The sequence below is a fragment of the Oncorhynchus mykiss genome, chromosome 20 (genome assembly GCF_057628025.1).
Source record: "Oncorhynchus mykiss isolate SJ-2025 chromosome 20, ASM5762802v1, whole genome shotgun sequence".
Classification (NCBI taxonomy): domain Eukaryota; kingdom Metazoa; phylum Chordata; class Actinopteri; order Salmoniformes; family Salmonidae; genus Oncorhynchus; species Oncorhynchus mykiss.
In genome coordinates, this window is record NC_143041.1 from 51,085,334 (window position 1) to 51,105,923 (window position 20,590).

The 20,590-nt window shown below is 41.9% G+C and overlaps 1 protein-coding gene across 1 annotated transcript in view; it reads left to right on the plus strand.

The window, feature by feature from the left end:
• disc1 (DISC1 scaffold protein) overlaps nt 1-20,590 on the plus strand; it is a 97,072-nt gene that overhangs the window by 66,449 nt on the left and 10,033 nt on the right. Inside the window, exon 12 of the mRNA XM_090211967.1 lies at nt 18,798-18,842. Coding sequence (XP_090068093.1) covers nt 18,798-18,842 — 45 coding nt within the window. The remainder of the gene's footprint in view (nt 1-18,797; nt 18,843-20,590) is intronic.

Here is a 20,590-nt window from a genome sequence, read left to right on the forward strand (position 1 = left end):
CTGTATATATGTCCTGGTGATATAGTGAAGGTTATGTTGTAGAGGGTAGTATCCTGTATATGTCCTGGTGACACAGTGTTGTAGAGGGTAGGTTAGTATCCTGTATATGTTCTGGTGACATAGTGTTGTGGAGGGTAGTATCCTGTATATGTCCTGGTGACATAGTGTTGTGGAGGGTTGTATCCTGTATATGTCCTGGTGACATAGTGTTGTGGATGGTAGTATTCTGTATATGTCCTGGTGGCATAGTGTTGTAGAGGGTAGTATCCTGTATATGTCCTGGTGACGTAGTGAAGGTTATGTTGTAGAGGGTAGGATCCCGTATATGTCCTGGTGACATAGTGTTGTAGAGGGTAGTATCCTGTATATGTCCTGGTGACATAGTGAAGGTTATGGTGTAGAGGGTAGGATCCTGTATATGTCCTGGTGTCATAGTGTTGTGGAGGGTAGTATCCTGTATATGTAATGTTGACATAGTGAAGGTTATGTTGTGGAGGGTAGTATCCTGTATATGTCCTGGTGACATAGTGAAGGTTATGTTGTAGAGGGTAGTATCCTGTATATGTCCTGGTGTCATAGTGATGGTTATGTGATGGAGGGTAGTATCCTGTTTATGTCCTGGTGACATAGTGAAGTTTGTGTTGTGGAGGGTAGTATCCTGTATATGTCCTGGTGACATAGTGTTGTGTAGGGTAGTATCCTGTATATGTCCTGGTGAAATAGTTTTGTAGATGGTAGTATCCTGTATATGTCCCGGTGACATAGTGAAGGTTATGTTGTAGAGGGTAGTATCCTGTATATGTCCTGTTGAAATAGTGAAGGTTATGTTGTGGAGGGTAGTATCCTGTATATGTCCTGGTGACATAGAGAAGGTTATGTATATGTGCTGGTGACTTAGTGTTGTGGAGGGTAGCATCCTGGATATATCCTGGTGACATAGTGTTGTAGAGGGTAGTTCCTGTATATGTCCTGGTGAGATAGTGTTATGGAGGGTATTATTCTGTATTTGTCCTGGTGACATAGTGAAGGTTATGTTGTAGAGGGTAGCATCCTGTATATTTCCTGGTGACATAGTGTTGTGGAGGGTTGTATCCTGTATATATCTTGGTGGCATAGTGTTGTGGAGGGTAGTATCCTGTATATGTCCTGGTGACATAGTGAAGGTTATGTTATAGAGGGTAGTATCCTGTATATGTCCTGGTGACATAGTGAAGGTTATATTGTAGAGGGTAGCATCCTGTATATGTCCTGGTGACATAGTGTTGTGGAGGGTATTATCCTGTATATGTCCTGGTGACATAGTGATGGTTATGTTGTAGAGGGTAGTATCCTGTATATGTCCCGGTGACTTAGTGAAGGTTATGGTGTGGAGGGTAGTATCCTGTATATGTCCTGGTGACATAGTGTTGTGGAGGGTAGTATCCTGTATATATGTCCTGGAGACACAGTGTTGTGGAGGGTAGTATCCTGTTTATGTCCTGGTGACATCGTGTTGTAGAGGGTAGTATCCTGTATATGTCCCGGTGACTTAGTGAAGGTTATGGTGTGGAGGGTAGTATCCTGTATATGTCCTGGTAACATAGTGTTGTGGAGGGTAGTATCCTGTATATGTAATGGTGACATAGTGAAGGTTATGTTGTAGAGGGTAGTATCCTGTATATGTCCTGGTGACATAGTGAAGGTTATGTTGTGGGGGGTAGCATCCTGTATATGTCCTGGTGACATAGTGTTGTAGAGGGTAGTATCCTGTATATGTCATGGTGACATAGTGAAGGTTATGTTGTGGGGGGTAGCATCCTGTATATGTCCTGGTGACATAGTGTTGTAGAGGGTATTATCCTGTATATGTCCTGGTGACATAGTGTTGTGGAGGGTATTATCCTGTATATGTCCTGGTGACATAGTGATGGTTATGTTGTAGAGGGTAGTATCCTGTATATGTCCCGGTGACTTAGTGAAGGTTATGGTGTGGAGGGTAGTATCCTGTATATGTAATGGTGACATAGTGAAGGTTATGTTGTGGGGGGTAGCATCCTGTATATGTCCTGGTAACATAGTGTTGTGGGGGGTATTATCCTGTATATGTCCTGGTGACATAGTGAAGGTTATTTTGTAGAGTGTAGTATCCTGTATATGTCCTGGTGACATAGTGAAGGTTATGTTGTAGAGGGTAGTATCCTGTATATGTCCTGGTTAAATAGTGTTGTAGAGGGTAGTATCCTGTATATGTCCTGGTGACATAGTGTTGTAGAGGGTTGTATCCTGTATATGTCCTGCTGACATAGTGTTGTAGAGGGTAGTATCCTGTATATGTCCTGGTGACATAGTGAAGGTTATGGTGTGGAGGGTAGTATCCTGTATATGTAATTGTGACATAGTGAAGGTTATGTTGTAGAGGGTAGTATCCTGTATATGTCCTGGTGACATAGTGAAGGTTATGTTGTGGGGGGTAGCATCCTGTATATGTCCTGGTGACATAGTGAAGGTTATGTTGTGGAGGGTAGTATCCTGTATATGTCCTGGTGGCATAGTGAAGGTTGTGTTGTAGAGGGTAGCATCCTGTATATGTCCTGGTGACATAGTGTTGTAGAGGGTAGTATCCTGTATATGTCCTGGTGACATAGTGATGGTTATGTTGTAGAGGGTAGCATCCTGTTTCTGTCCTGGTGACATAGTGTTGTAAGAGGGTAGTATCCTGTATATATGTCCTGGAGACATAGTGTTGTAGAGGGTAGTATCCTGTATATGTCCTGGTGACATCGTGTTGTAGAGGGTAGTATCCTGTATATGTCCTGGTGACATAGTGTTGTAGATGGTAGTATCCTGTATATGTCCTGGTGACATAGTGAAGGTGAAGCTGTGGAGGGTAGTATCCTGTATTTCTCCTGGTGACATAGTGAAGGTTATGTTGTGCAGGGTAGTATCCTGTAAATGTCCTGGTGACATAGTGTTGTAGAAGGTATCCTGTATTTGTCCTGGTGACATAGTGTTGTGGAGGGTAGTATCCTGTATATGTCCTGGTGACATAGTAAAGGTTATTTTGTTGGGGGTAGCATCCTGTATATGTCCTGGTGACATAGTGAAGGTTATGTTGTGGAGGGTAGTATCCTGTATATGCCCTGGTGACATATTGTTGTAGAGGGTAGTATCCTGTATATGTCCTGGTGACATATTGAAGGTTATGTTGTAGAGGGTAGTATCCTGTATATGTCCTGGTGACATAGTGTTGTAGAGGGTAGCATCCTGTATATGTCCTGGTGACATAGTGAAGGTTATGGTGTAGAGGGTAGGATCCTGTATATGTCCTGGTGTCATAGTGTTGTGGAGGGTAGTATCCTGTATATGTCCTGGTGACATAGTGAAGGTTATGTTGTAGAGGGTAGTATCCTGTATATGTCCTGGTGTCATAGTGATGGTTATGTGATGGAGGGTAGTATCCTGTTTATGTCCTGGTGACATAGTGAAGGTTATGTTGTGGGGGGTAGCATCCTGTATATGTCCTGGTGACAAAATGAAGGTTATGTATGTCCTGGAGACACAGTGTTGTGGAGGGTAGTATCCTGTTTCTGTCCTGATGACATCGTGTTGTAGAGGGTAGTATCCTTTATATGTCCTGGTGACATAGTGTTGTGGAGGGTATTATCATGTATATGTCCTGGTGACATAGTGATGGTTATGTTGTAGAGGGTAGTATCCTGTATATGTCCCGGTGACTTAGTGAAGGTTATGGTGTGGAGGGTAGTATCCTGTATATGTCCTGGTAACATAGTGTTGTGGAGGGTAGTATCCTGTATATGTAATGGTGACATAGTGAAGGTTATGTTGTAGAGGGTAGTATCCTGTATATGTCCTGGTGACATAGTGAAGGTTATGTTGTGGGGGGTAGCATCCTGTATATGTCCTGGTGACATAGTGTTGTAGAGGGTAGTATCCTGTATATGTCCTGGTGACATAGTGAAGGTTATGTTGTGGGGGGTAGCATCCTGTATATGTCCTGGTGACATAGTGTTGTAGAGGGTATTATCCTGTATATGTCCTGGTGACATAGTGTTGTGGAGGGTATTATCCTGTATATGTCCTGGTGACATAGTGATGGTTATGTTGTAGAGGGTAGTATCCTGTATATGTCCCGGTGACTTAGTGAAGGTTATGGTGTGGAGGGTAGTATCCTGTATATGTAATGGTGACATAGTGAAGGTTATGTTGTGGGGGGTAGCATCCTGTATATGTCCTGGTAACATAGTGTTGTGGGGGGTATTATCCTGTATATGTCCTGGTGACATAGTGAAGGTTATTTTGTAGAGTGTAGTATCCTTTATATGTCCTGGTGACATAGTGAAGGTTATATTGTAGAGGGTAGTATCCTGTATATGTCCTGGTTAAATAGTGTTGTAGAGGGTTGTATCCTGTATATGTCCTGCTGACCTAGTGTTGTAGAGGGTAGTATCCTGTATATGTCCTGGTGACATAGTGAAGGTTATGGTGTGGAGGGTAGTATCCTGTATATGTAATTGTGACATAGTGAAGGTTATGTTGTAGAGGGTAGTATCCTGTATATGTCCTGGTGACATAGTGAAGGTTATGTTGTGGGGGGTAGCATCCTGTATATGTCCTGGTGACAAAATGAAGGTTATGTTGTGGAGTGTAGTATCCTGTATATGTCCTGGTGGCATAGTGAAGGTTGTGTTGTAGAGGGTAGCATCCTGTATATGTCCTGGTGACATAGTGTTGTAGAGGGTAGTATCCTGTATATGTCCTGGTGACATAGTGATGGTTATGTTGTAGAGGGTAGCATCCTGTATATATGTCCTGGAGACATAGTGTTGTAGAGGGTAGTATCCTGTATATGTCCTGGTGACATCGTGTTGTAGAGGGTAGTATCCTGTATATGTCCTGGTGACATAGTGTTGTAGATGGTAGTATCCTGTATATGTCCTGGTGACATAGTGAAGGTGAAGCTGTGGAGGGTAGTATCCTGTATTTCTCCTGGTGACATAGTGAAGGTTATGTTGTGCAGGGTAGTATCCTGTATATGTCCTGGTGACATCGTGTTGTAGAGGGTAGTATCCTGTATATGTCCTGGTGACATAGTGTTGTAGATGGTAGTATCCTGTATATGTCCTGGTGACATAGTGAAGGTGAAGCTGTGCAGGGTAGTATCCTGTATTTCTCCTGGTGACATAGTGAAGGTTATGTTGTGCAGGGTAGTATCCTGTATATGTCCTGGTGACATAGTAAAGGTTATTTTGTTGGGGGTAGCATCCTGTATATGTCCTGGTGACATAGTGAAGGTTATGTTGTGGAAGGTAGTATCCTGTATATGTCCTGGTGACATAGTGAAGGTTATGGTGTGGAGGGTAGTATCCTGTTTATGTCCTGGTGACATAGTGAAGTTTGTGGTGTGGAGGGTAGTATCGTGTATATGTCCTGGTGTCATAGTTTTTTGGATGGTAGTATCCTGTATATGTAATGTTGACATAGTGAAGGTTATGTTGTGGAGGGTAGTATCCTGTATATGTCCTGGTGACATAGTGAAGGTTATGTTGTAGAGGGTAGTATCCTGTATATGTCCTGGTGTCATAGTGATGGTTATGTGATGGAGGGTAGTATCCTGTTTATGTCCTGGTGACATAGTGAAGTTTGTGTTGTGGAGGGTAGTATCCTGTATATGTCCTGGTGACATAGTAATATAGAGGGTAGTATCCTGTATATGTCCTGGTGAAATAGTTTTGTAGAGGGTAGTATCCTGTATATTTCCTGGTGACATAGTGAAGGTTATGGTGTGGAGGGTAGTATCCTGTATATGTCCTGGTGTCATAGTTTTGTGGAGGGTAGTATCCTGTATATGTCCTGGTGTCATAGTGATGGTTATGTGATGGAGGGTAGTATCCTGTTTATGTCCTGGTGACATAGTGAAGTTTGTGTTGTGGAGGGTAGTATCCTGTATATGTCCTGGTGACATAGTAATATAGAGGGTAGTATCCTGTATATGTCCTGGTGAAATAGTTTTGTAGAGGGTAGTATCCTGTATATGTCCTGGTGACATAGTGAAGGTTATGGTGTGGAGGGTAGTATCCTTTATATGTCCTGGTGAAATAGTTTTGTAGAGGGTAGTATCCTGTATATGTCCTGGTGACATAGTGAAGGTTATGGTGTGGAGGGTAGTATCCTGTATATGTCCTGGTGACATAGTAATATAGAGGGTAGTATCCTGTATATGTCCTGGTGAAACAGTTTTGTAGAGGGTAGTATCCTGTATATGTCGCGGTGACATAGTGAAGGTTATGTTGTAGAGGGTAGTATCCTGTTTCTGTCCTGGTGACATCGTGTTGTAGAAGGTATTATCCTGTATATGTCCTGGTGACATAGTGATGGTTATATTGTGGAGGGTAGTATCCTGTATATGTCCTGGTGAAATAGTGAAGGTTATGTTGTGGAGGGTAGTATCCTGTTTATGTCCTGGTGACATAGAGAAGGTTATGTTGTGGAGGGTAGTATCCTGTATATGTCCTGGTGACATCGTGTTGTAGAGGGTAGTATCCTGTATATGTCCTGGTGACATAGTGTTGTAGAGGGTAGTATCCTGTATATGTGCTGGTAACATAGTGTTGTAGAGGGTAGTTCCTGTATATGTCCTGGTGACATAGTGAAGGTTATGTTGTAGAGGGTAGTTCCTGTATATGTCCTGGTGACATAGTAAAGGTTATGTGTAGAGGGTAGTATCCTGTATATGTCCTGGTGACATAGTGTAGTGGAGGGTAGTATCCTGTATATGTCCTGATGACATAGTGTTGTAGAGTGTAGTATCCTGTATATGTCCTGGTGACATAGTGAAGGTTATGTTGTAGAGGGTAGTATCCTGTATATGTCCTGGTGACATAGTGAAGGTTATGGTGTGGAGGGTAGTATCCTGTATATGTCCTGGTGAAATAGTTTTGTAGAGGGTAGTATCCTGTATATGTCCTGGTGACATAGTGAAGGTTATGGTGTGGAGGGTAGTATCCTGTATATGTCCTGGTGACATAGTAATATAGAGGGTAGTATCCTGTATATGTCCTGGTGAAACAGTTTTGTAGAGGGTAGTATCCTGTATATGTCGCGGTGACATAGTGAAGGTTATGTTGTAGAGGGTAGTATCCTGTTTCTGTCCTGGTGACATCGTGTTGTAGAAGGTATTATCCTGTATATGTCCTGGTGACATAGTGATGGTTATATTGTGGAGGGTAGTATCCTGTATATGTCCTGGTGAAATAGTGAAGGTTATGTTGTGGAGGGTAGTATCCTGTTTATGTCCTGGTGACATAGAGAAGGTTATGTTGTGGAGGGTAGTATCCTGTATATGTCCTGGTGACATCGTGTTGTAGAGGGTAGTATCCTGTATATGTCCTGGTGACATAGTGTTGTAGAGGGTAGTATCCTGTATATGTGCTGGTAACATAGTGTTGTAGAGGGTAGTTCCTGTATATGTCCTGCTGACATAGTGAAGGTTATGTTGTAGAGGGTAGTATCCTGTATATGTCCTGGTGACATAGTAAAGGTTATGTGTAGAGGGTAGTATCCTGTATATGTCCTGGTGACATAGTGTAGTGGAGGGTAGTATCCTGTATATGTCCTGATGACATAGTGTTGTAGAGTGTAGTATCCTGTATATGTCCTGGTGACATAGTGAAGGTTATGTTGTAGAGGGTAGTATCCTGTATATGTCCTGGTGACATAGTGAAGGTTATATTGTAGAGGGTAGCATCCTGTATATGTCCTGGTGACATAGTGTTGTAGAGGGTAGTATCCTGTATATGTCCTGGTGACATAGTGAAGGTTATGTTGTGGGGGGTAGCATCCTGTATATGTCCTGGTGACATAGTGTTGTAGAGGGTATTATCCTGTATATGTCCTGGTGACATAGTGTTGTGGAGGGTATTATCCTGTATATGTCCTGGTGACATAGTGATGGTTATGTTGTAGAGGGTAGTATCCTGTATATGTCCCGGTGACTTAGTGAAGGTTATGGTGTGGAGGGTAGTATCCTGTATATGTAATGGTGACATAGTGAAGGTTATGTTGTGGGGGGTAGCATCCTGTATATGTCCTGGTAACATAGTGTTGTGGGGGGTATTATCCTGTATATGTCCTGGTGACATAGTGAAGGTTATTTTGTAGAGTGTAGTATCCTGTATATGTCCTGGTGACATAGTGAAGGTTACATTGTAGAGGGTAGTATCCTGTATATGTCCTGGTAACATAGTGTTGTGGAGGGTAGTATCCTGTATATATGTCCTGGAGACACAGTGTTGTGGAGGGTAGTATCCTGTTTCTGTCCTGGTGACATCGTGTTGTAGAGGGTAGTATCCTGTATATGTCCTGGTGACATAGTGAAGGTTATGTTGTGGAGGGTAGTATCCTTTATATGTCCTGGTGACATGGTGTTGTGGAGGGTATTATCATGTATATGTCCTGGTGACATAGTGATGGTTATGTTGTAGAGGGTAGTATCCTGTATATGTCCCGGTGACTTAGTGAAGGTTATGGTGTGGAGGGTAGTATCCTGTATATGTCCTGGTAACATAGTGTTGTGGAGGGTAGTATCCTGTATATGTCCTGGTGTCATAGTTTTGTGGATGGTAGTATCCTGTATATGTAATGTTGACATAGTGAAGGTTATGTTGTGGAGGGTAGTATCCTGTATATGTCCTGGTGACATAGTGAAGGTTATGTTGTAGAGGGTAGTATCCTGTATATGTCCTGGTGTCATAGTGATGGTTATGTGATGGAGGGTAGTATCCTGTTTATGTCCTGGTGACATAGTGAAGTTTGTGTTGTGGAGGGTAGTATCCTGTATATGTACTGGTGACATAGTAATATAGAGGGTAGTATCCTGTATATGTCCTGGTGAAATAGTTTTGTAGAGGGTAGTATCCTGTATATTTCCTGGTGACATAGTGAAGGTTATGGTGTGGAGGGTAGTATCCTGTATATGTCCTGGTGTCATAGTTTTGTGGAGGGTAGTATCCTGTATATGTCCTGGTGTCATAGTGATGGTTATGTGATGGAGGGTAGTATCCTGTTTATGTCCTGGTGACATAGTGAAGTTTGTGTTGTGGAGGGTAGTATCCTGTATATGTCCTGGTGACATAGTAATATAGAGGGTAGTATCCTGTATATGTCCTGGTGAAATAGTTTTGTAGAGGGTAGTATCCTGTATATGTCCTGGTGACATAGTGAAGGTTATGGTGTGGAGGGTAGTATCCTGTATATGTCCTGGTGAAATAGTTTTGTAGAGGGTAGTATCCTGTATATGTCCTGGTGACATAGTGAAGGTTATGGTGTGGAGGGTAGTATCCTGTATATGTCCTGGTGACATAGTAATATAGAGGGTAGTATCCTGTATATGTCCTGGTGAAACAGTTTTGTAGAGGGTAGTATCCTGTATATGTCGCGGTGACATAGTGAAGGTTATGTTGTAGAGGGTAGTATCCTGTTTCTGTCCTGGTGACATCGTGTTGTAGAAGGTATTATCCTGTATATGTCCTGGTGACATAGTGATGGTTATATTGTGGAGGGTAGTATCCTGTATATGTCCTGGTGAAATAGTGAAGGTTATGTTGTGGAGGGTAGTATCCTGTTTATGTCCTGGTGACATAGAGAAGGTTATGTTGTGGAGGGTAGTATCCTGTATATGTCCTGGTGACATCGTGTTGTAGAGGGTAGTATCCTGTATATGTCCTGGTGACATAGTGTTGTAGAGGGTAGTATCCTGTATATGTGCTGGTAACATAGTGTTGTAGAGGGTAGTTCCTGTATATGTCCTGGTGACATAGTGAAGGTTATGTTGTAGAGGGTAGTATCCTGTATATGTCCTGGTGACATAGTAAAGGTTATGTGTAGAGGGTAGTATCCTGTATATGTCCTGGTGACATAGTGTAGTGGAGGGTAGTAGCCTGTATATGTCCTGATGACATAGTGTTGTAGAGTGTAGTATCCTGTATATGTCCTGGTGACATAGTGAAGGTTATGTTGTAGAGGGTAGTATCCTGTATATGTCCTGGTGACATAGTGAAGGTTATGGTGTGGAGGGTAGTATCCTGTATATGTCCTGGTGAAATAGTTTTGTAGAGGGTAGTATCCTGTATATGTCCTGGTGACATAGTGAAGGTTATGGTGTGGAGGGTAGTATCCTGTATATGTCCTGGTGACATAGTAATATAGAGGGTAGTATCCTGTATATGTCCTGGTGAAACAGTTTTGTAGAGGGTAGTATCCTGTATATGTCACGGTGACATAGTGAAAGTTATGTTGTAGAGGGTAGTATCCTGTTTCTGTCCTGGTGACATCGTGTTGTAGAAGGTATTATCCTGTATATGTCCTGGTGACATAGTGATGGTTATATTGTGGAGGGTAGTATCCTGTATATGTCCTGGTGAAATAGTGAAGGTTATGTTGTGGAGGGTAGTATCCTGTTTATGTCCTGGTGACATAGAGAAGGTTATGTTGTGGAGGGTAGTATCCTGTATATGTCCTGGTGACATCGTGTTGTAGAGGGTAGTATCCTGTATATGTCCTGGTGACATAGTGTTGTAGAGGGTAGTATCCTGTATATGTGCTGGTAACATAGTGTTGTAGAGGGTAGTTCCTGTATATGTCCTGGTGACATAGTGAAGGTTATGTTGTAGAGGGTAGTATCCTGTATATGTCCTGGTGACATAGTAAAGGTTATGTGTAGAGGGTAGTATCCTGTATATGTCCTGGTGACATAGTGTAGTGGAGGGTAGTATCCTGTATATGTCCTGATGACATAGTGTTGTAGAGTGTAGTATCCTGTATATGTCCTGGTGACATAGTGTTGTGGGGGGTATTATCCTGTATATGTCCTGGTGACATAGTGAAGGTTATTTTGTAGAGTGTAGTATCCTGTATATGTCCTGGTGACATAGTGAAGGTTACATTGTAGAGGGTAGTATCCTGTATATGTCCTGGTAACATAGTGTTGTGGAGGGTAGTATCCTGTATATATGTCCTGGAGACACAGTGTTGTGGAGGGTAGTATCCTGTTTCTGTCCTGGTGACATCGTGTTGTAGAGGGTAGTATCCTGTATATGTCCTGGTGACATAGTGAAGGTTATGTTGTGGAGGGTAGTATCCTTTATATGTCCTGGTGACATAGTGTTGTGGAGGGTATTATCATGTATATGTCCTGGTGATATAGTGATGGTTATGTTGTAGAGGGTAGTATCCTGTATATGTCCCGGTGACTTAGTGAAGGTTATGGTGTGGAGGGTAGTATCCTGTATATGTCCTGGTAACATAGTGTTGTGGAGGGTAGTATCCTGTATATGTAATGGTGACATAGTGAAGGTTATGTTGTGGGGGGTAGCATCCTGTATATGTCCTGGTGACATAGTGTTGTAGAGGGTAGTATCCTGTATATGTCCTGGTGACATAGTGAAGGTTATGTTGTGGGGGGTAGCATCCTGTATATGTCCTGGTGACATAGTGTAGTGGAGGGTAGTATCCTGTATATGTCCTGATGACATAGTGTTGTAGAGTGTAGTATCCTGTATATGTCCTGGTGACATAGTGAAGGTTATGTTGTAGAGGGTAGTATCCTGTATATGTCCTGGTGACATAGTGAAGGTTATATTGTAGAGGGTAGCATCCTGTATATGTCCTGGTGACATAGTGTTGTAGAGGGTAGTATCCTGTATATGTCCTGGTGACATAGTGAAGGTTATGTTGTGGGGGGTAGCATCCTGTATATGTCCTGGTGACATAGTGTTGTAGAGGGTATTATCCTGTATATGTCCTGGTGACATAGTGTTGTGGAGGGTATTATCCTGTATATGTCCTGGTGACATAGTGAAGGTTATGGTGTGGAGGGTAGTATCCTGTATATGTCCTGGTGAAATAGTTTTGTAGAGGGTAGTATCCTGTATATGTCCTGGTGACATAGTGAAGGTTATGTTGTGGAGGGTAGTATCCTGTATATGTCCTGGTGACATAGTAATATAGAGGGTAGTATCCTGTATATGTCCTGGTGAAACAGTTTTGTAGAGGGTAGTATCCTGTATATGTCGCGGTGACATAGTGAAGGTTATGTTGTAGAGGGTAGTATCCTGTTTCTGTCCTGGTGACATCGTGTTGTAGAAGGTATTATCCTGTATATGTCCTGGTGACATAGTGATGGTTATATTGTGGAGGGTAGTATCCTGTATATGTCCTGGTGAAATAGTGAAGGTTATGTTGTGGAGGGTAGTATCCTGTTTATGTCCTGGTGACATAGAGAAGGTTATGTTGTGGAGGGTAGTATCCTGTATATGTCCTGGTGACATTGTGTTGTAGAGGGTAGTATCCTGTATATGTCCTGGTGACATAGTGTTGTAGAGGGTAGTATCCTGTATATGTGCTGGTAACATAGTGTTGTAGAGGGTAGTTCCTGTATATGTCCTGGTGACATAGTGAAGGTTATGTTGTAGAGGGTAGTATCCTGTATATGTCCTGGTGACATAGTAAAGGTTATGTGTAGAGGGTAGTATCCTGTATATGTCCTGGTGACATAGTGTAGTGGAGGGTAGTATCCTGTATATGTCCTGATGACATAGTGTTGTAGAGTGTAGTATCCTGTATATGTCCTGGTGACATAGTGAAGGTTATGTTGTAGAGGGTAGTATCCTGTATATGTCCTGGTGACATAGTGAAGGTTATATTGTAGAGGGTAGCATCCTGTATATGTCCTGGTGACATAGTGTTGTAGAGGGTAGTATCCTGTATATGTCCTGGTGACATAGTGAAGGTTATGTTGTGGGGGGTAGCATCCTGTATATGTCCTGGTGACATAGTGTTGTAGAGGGTATTATCCTGTATATGTCCTGGTGACATAGTGTTGTGGAGGGTATTATCCTGTATATGTCCTGGTGACATAGTGATGGTTATGTTGTAGAGGGTAGTATCCTGTATATGTCCCGGTGACTTAGTGAAGGTTATGGTGTGGAGGGTAGTATCCTGTATATGTAATGGTGACATAGTGAAGGTTATGTTGTGGGGGGTAGCATCCTGTATATGTCCTGGTAACATAGTGTTGTGGGGGGTATTATCCTGTATATGTCCTGGTGACATAGTGAAGGTTATTTTGTAGAGTGTAGTATCCTGTATATGTCCTGGTGACATAGTGAAGGTTACATTGTAGAGGGTAGTATCCTGTATATGTCCTGGTAACATAGTGTTGTGGAGGGTAGTATCCTGTATATATGTCCTGGAGACACAGTGTTGTGGAGGGTAGTATCCTGTTTCTGTCCTGGTGACATCGTGTTGTAGAGGGTAGTATCCTGTATATGTCCTGGTGACATAGTGAAGGTTATGTTGTGGAGGGTAGTATCCTTTATATGTCCTGGTGACATAGTGTTGTGGAGGGTATTATCATGTATATGTCCTGGTGATATAGTGATGGTTATGTTGTAGAGGGTAGTATCCTGTATATGTCCCGGTGACTTAGTGAAGGTTATGGTGTGGAGGGTAGTATCCTGTATATGTCCTGGTAACATAGTGTTGTGGAGGGTAGTATCCTGTATATGTAATGGTGACATAGTGAAGGTTATGTTGTGGGGGGTAGCATCCTGTATATGTCCTGGTGACATAGTGTTGTAGAGGGTAGTATCCTGTATATGTCCTGGTGACATAGTGAAGGTTATGTTGTGGGGGGTAGCATCCTGTATATGTCCTGGTGACATAGTGTTGTAGAGGGTATTATCCTGTATATGTCCTGGTGACATAGTGTTGTGGAGGGTATTATCCTGTATATGTCCTGGTGACATAGTGATGGTTATGTTGTAGAGGGTAGTATCCTGTATATGTCCCGGTGACTTAGTGAAGGTTATGGTGTGGAGGGTAGTATCCTGTATATGTAATGGTGACATAGTGAAGGTTATGTTGTGGGGGGTAGCATCCTGTATATGTCCTAGTAACATAGTGTTGTGGGGGGTATTATCCTGTATATGTCCTGGTGACATAGTGAAGGTTATTTTGTAGAGTGTAGTATCCTGTATATGTCCTGGTGACATAGTGAAGGTTATATTGTAGAGGGTAGTATCCTGTATATGTCCTGGTTAAATAGTGTTGTAGAGGGGAGTATCCTGTATATGTCCTGGTGACATAGTGTTGTAGAGGGTTGTATCCTGTATATGTCCTGCTTACATAGTGTTGTAGAGGGTAGTATCCTGTATATGTCCTGGTGACATAGTGAAGGTTATGGTGTGGAGGGTAGTATCCTGTATATGTAATTGTGACATAGTGAAGGTTATGTTGTAGAGGGTAGTATCCTGTATATGTCCTGGTGACATAGTGAAGGTTATGTTGTGGGGGGTAGCATCCTGTATATGTCCTGGTGACAAAATGAAGGTTATGTTGTGGAGTGTAGTATCCTGTATATGTCCTGGTGGCATAGTGAAGGTTGTGTTGTAGAGGGTAGCGTCCTGTATATGTCCTGGTGACATAGTGTTGTAGAGGGTAGTATCCTGTATATGTCCTGGTGACATAGTGATGGTTATGTTGTAGAGGGTAGCATCCTGTATATATGTCCTGGAGACATAGTGTTGTAGAGGGTAGTATCCTGTATATGTCCTAGTGACATCGTGTTGTAGAGGGTAGTATCCTGTATATGTCCTGGTGACATAGTGTTGTAGATGGTAGTATCCTGTATATGTCCTGGTGACATAGTGAAGGTGAAGCTGTGGAGGGTAGTATCCTGTATTTCTCCTGGTGACATAGTGAAGGTTATGTTGTGCAGGGTAGTATCCTGTATATGTCCTGGTGACATAGTGTTGTAGATGGTAGTATCCTGTATATGTCCTGGTGACATAGTGAAGGTGAAGCTGTGCAGGGTAGTATCCTGTATTTCTCCTGGTGACATAGTGAAGGTTATGTTGTGCAGGGTAGTATCCTGTATATGTCCTGGTGACATAGTGTTGTAGAAGGTATCCTGTATTTGTCCTGGTGACATAGTGTTGTGGAGGGTAGTATCCTGTATATGTCCTGGTGACATAGTAAAGGTTATTTTGTTGGGGGTAGCATCCTGTATATGTCCTGGTGACATAGTGAAGGTTATGTTGTGGAAGGTAGTATCCTGTATATGTCCTGGTGACATAGTGAAGGTTATGGTGTGGAGGGTAGTATCCTGTTTATGTCCTGGTGACATAGTGAAGTTTGTGTTGTGGAGGGTAGTATCCTGTATATGTCCTGGTGACATAGTGTTGTGGAGGGTAGTATCCTGTATATGTCCTGGTGACATAGTGAAGGTTATGGTGTGGAGGGTAGTATCCTGTATATGTCCTGGTGTCATAGTTTTGTGGATGGTAGTATCCTGTATATGTAATGTTGACATAGTGAAGGTTATGTTGTGGAGGGTAGTATCCTGTATATGTCCTGGTGACATAGTGAAGGTTATGTTGTAGAGGGTAGTATCCTGTATATGTCCTGGTGTCATAGTGATGGTTATGTGATGGAGGGTAGTATCCTGTTTATGTCCTGGTGACATAGTGAAGTTTGTGTTGTGGAGGGTAGTATCCTGTATATGTCCTGGTGACATAGTAATATAGAGGGTAGTATCCTGTATATGTCCTGGTGAAATAGTTTTGTAGAGGGTAGTATCCTGTATATTTCCTGGTGACATAGTGAAGGTTATGGTGTGGAGGGTAGTATCCTGTATATGTCCTGGTGTCATAGTTTTGTGGAGGGTAGTATCCTGTATATGTCCTGGTGTCGTAGTGATGGTTATGTGATGGAGGGTAGTATCCTGTTTATGTCCTGGTGACATAGTGAAGTTTGTGTTGTGGAGGGTAGTATCCTGTATATGTCCTGGTGACATAGTAATATAGAGGGTAGTATCCTGTATATGTCCTGGTGAAATAGTTTTGTAGAGGGTAGTATCCTGTATATGTCCTGGTGACATAGTGAAGGTTATGGTGTGGAGGGTAGTATCCTGTATATGTCCTGGTGAAATAGTTTTGTAGAGGGTAGTATCCTGTATATGTCCTGGTGACATAGTGTTGTAGAGGGTAGTATCCTGTATATGTGCTGGTAACATAGTGTTGTAGAGGGTAGTTCCTGTATATGTCCTGGTGACATAGTGAAGGTTATGTTGTAGAGGGTAGTATCCTGTATATGTCCTGGTGACATAGTAAAGGTTATGTGTAGAGGGTAGTATCCTGTATATGTCCTGGTGACATAGTGTAGTGGAGGGTAGTATCCTGTATATGTCCTGATGACATAGTGTTGTAGAGTGTAGTATCCTGTATATGTCCTGGTGACATAGTGAAGGTTATGTTGTAGAGGGTAGTATCCTGTATATGTCCTGGTGACATAGTGAAGGTTATATTGTAGAGGGTAGCATCCTGTATATGTCCTGGTGACATAGTGTTGTGGAGGTTAGTATCCTGTATATGTCCTGGTGACATAGTGAAGGTTATGTTGTGGAGGGTAGTGTCCTGTATATGTCCAGGTGACATAGTGTTGTGGAGGGTTGTATCCTGTATATATCCTGGTGACATAGTGTTGTGGAGGGTAGTATCCTGTATATGTCCTTGTGACATAGTGAAGGTTATGTTATAGAGGGTAGTATCCTGTATATGTCCTGGTGACCTAGTGAAGGTTATGTTGTAGAGGGTAGTATCCTGTATATGTCCTGGTGACATAGTGTTGTGGAGGGTATTATCCTGTATATTTCCTGGTGACATAGTGGAGGTTATGTTGTTTGGGGTAGCATCCTGTATATGTTCTGGTGACATAGTGAAGGTTATGTTGTGGGGGGTATGTGCCTACATGCTATGCAATGCTATGTAAATCTATATGTTTGTAAAAACATATTGAAAAATACATATCTCTGAAAAATATCTCTGTCTCTCTCTCTGTGTCTTTCTCTTTCTCTCTCTCTGTGACTGTCTCTGTCTCTGTCTCTCTCTCTCTGCCTCTCTGTCTCTCTTTCTGTCTCTCTCTCTCTCTCTGTCTCTGTCTCTCTGTCTTTGTCTCTCTCTCTCTTTGTCTCTCTCTTTGTCTCTCTCTCTCTCTCTCTCTCTCTCTTTGTCTCTCTCTCTTTGTCTCTCTCTGTCTCTGTCTCTCTCTGTCTCTGTCTCTCTGTCTTTGTCTCTCTCTCTCTCTCTCTCTATCTCTCTGTCTCTGTCTCTGTCTCTCTCTGTCTCTCTCTTTGCTGTTTGTCCTTTATTTTTATGCAGCCTGGCCTGTCCTCCTAACCATCTTTATCTTCAGGACAATGAAGGTGAGACAAGGACATCCATCTTTCCCCCTCTCCTGTGTCTCTGCTGTGTATTTCAACTCTTTTTTTCTCCCAACCAACCCATCAAACTACCCACAGCGAATATCTTACTGCTCTCCCAAAGACAGAGACACAGAGATAGTCTGTCTGTACATGTAGGTAGAGGTAGTCTGTCTTTACATGTAGGTAGAGGTAGTCTGTCTGTACATGTAGGTAGAGGTAGTCTGTCTGTACATGTAGGTAGAGGTAGTCTGTCTGTACATGTAGGTAGAGGTAGTCTGTCTGTACAAGTAGGTAGATTTAGTCTGTCTGTACATGTAGGTAGAGGTAGTCTGTCTGTACATGTAGGTAGAGGTAGTCCGTCTGTACATGTATGTAGAGGTAGTCCGTCTGTACATGTATGTAGAGGTAGTCCGTCTGTACATGTATGTAGAGGTAGTCCGTCTGTACATGTATGTAGAGGGAGTCCGTCTGTACATGTATGTAGAGGTAGTCTGTCTATACATGTTGGTAGAGGCAGTCTTTGTATACATGTAGGTAGAGGTAGTCTGTCTGTACATGTATGTAGAGGTAGTCCGTCTGTACATGTATGTAGAGGTAGTCCGTCTGTACATGTATGTAGAGGTAGTCCGTCTGTACATGTATGTAGAGGTAGTCCGTCTGTACATGTATGTAGAGGGAGTCCGTCTGTACATGTATGTAGAGGTAGTCCGTCTGTACATGTATGTAGAGGTAGTCCGTCTGTACATGTATGTAGAGGTAGTCTGTCTATACATGTTGGTAGAGGCAGTCTTTGTATACATGTAGGTAGAGGTAATCTGTCTGTACATTTCGTAACAGTACTGTAGACAGACTGAACACATACAGAACCACAACTACACTACTGTAGATGGATAGAACATACAGAACCACAACTACACTACTGTAGACAGACTGAACATACAGAACCACAACTACAGTACTGTAGACAGACTGAACATACAGAACCACAACTACACTACTGTAGACAGACTGAACATACAGAACCACAACTACACTACTGTAGACAGACTGAACATACAGAACCACAACTACACTACTGTAGACAGACTGAACATACAGAACCACAACTACACTACTGTAGACAGACTGAACATACAGAACCACAACTACAGTACTGTAGACAGACTGAACATACAGAACCACAACTACACTACTGTAGACAGACTGAACATACAGAACCACAACTACACTACTGTAGACAGACTGAACATACAGAACCACAACTGCTCACAAAGCAACGCATTCATGTTATATTTTATTTTAATGTGTGTGTGTTTGCATGTGTGTGTGTGTGTGAATCAGGTCATTTTGGAGATGAATAATTGGCTTCCCCTCATTATGATTATGTTGCAGTAACAAACACACACACACACACACACACACACACACACACACACACACACACACACACACACACACACACAACGCATTATTATGTTTTCAATAATTCATGAGGTTGTTATGATTGTTGCTTCAACAAAATGTTCATCTTTTGTTACAGAAATTGGAAGAGTTTTTATTCTGCATGGAGGATGTTCACCCAGAGGTAGGCACCAATTAACTTTCTCTCTACTCTACTGTATGCTAAAGCTTAAGCTAGAGCTAAACATTATTTTAAAGCTAACGATAAAGAACATTCTATGGCTAATAACAAAGATTATTCTAAAGTTGTTGCTAAAAAGTATTTTAAAGCTTTTGATAAATATTATTCTAATGATAAAGATCATTCTGAAGCTAATGATAAAGAGTATTCTAAAACAAATGATAAAGATCATTCTGAAGCTAATGATAAAGAGTATTCTAAAACGAATGATAAAGATCATTCTGAAGCTAATGATAAAGAGTATTCTAAAACGAATGATAAAGATCATTCTGAAGCTAATGATAAAGAGTATTCTAAAACGAATGATAAAGATCATTCTGAAGCTAATGATAAAGAGTATTCTAAAACGAATGATAAAGATCATTCTGAAGCTAATGATAAAGAGTATTCTAAAACGAATGATAAAGATCATTCTGAAGCTAATGATAAAGATCATTCTGAAGCTAATGATAAAGAGTATTCTAAAACGAATGATAAAGATCATTCTGAAGCTAATGATAAAGAGTATTCTAAAACGAATGATAAAGATCATTCTGAAGCTAATGATAAAGAGTATTCTAAAACGAATGATAAAGATCATTCTGAAGCTAATGATAAAGAGTATTCTAAAACGAATGATAAAGATCATTCTGAAGCTAATGATAAATATTATTTTAAAGCTATTGATAAATATTATTCTAAAGCTATTGATAAATAATTTTCTAATGATAAATATTATCCTAAAGCTAATGATAAATATTATTCTAATGATAAATATTATTCTAATGATAAATATTATCCTAAAGCTAATGCATCAAACCAGCAGACTTGCCTTATTGTGGCCCTGAGGCGGTTTTAACCCTGATCTTACCTCAGTGTAAACATTACCTCCAATATAACCTTGATCTGACCTCAGTGTAAACATCAGTGTAAAGATGATGCCGAAGAACATGTTTTTACATGTTCAACACCATAGTGCCCACGAACCTCATCACTAAGCTAAGGACTCTGGGACTATACCCCTTCCTCTGCAACTGGATCCTGGACTTCCTGACGGGCCGCCCCGAGGTGGTAAGAGTAGGCAACAACACGTCTGCCATGCTGATCCTCAACACAGGGGTGTGTACTTAGTCCCCTTCTGTACTCCCTGTTCACCCACGACTGCGTGGCCAAACACGACTCCAACACTATCATTAAGTTTGCTGATGACACAACAGTTGTAGGCCTGATCACCGACAACGATGAGATGGCCTATAGGGAGGAGGTCAGAGAACTGGCAGTGTGGTGCCAGGACAACAACCTCTCCCTCAATTTGAGCAAGACTAAGGAGCTGATCGTGGACTACAGGAAAAGGCGGGCCGAACACGCCAACATGAACATTGACAGGGCTGTAGTGGAGTTGAAGAGTTTCAAGTTCCTAGGTGTCCACATCACCAACAAACTATCATGGTCCAAACATACCAAGACAGTCATGAAGAGGGCACAACACATTGACTCAGTACCGGTACCCCCTGTATATAGCCTCCACATTGACTCTGTACCGCTGACCCCTGTATATAGCCTCCACATTGACTCTGTACCGTAATACCCTGTATATAGCCTCCACATTGACTCTGTACCGGTACCCCCTGTATATAGCCTCCACATTGACTCTGTACCGCTGACCCCTGTATAAGCCTCCACATTGACTCAGTACCGGTACCCCCTGTATA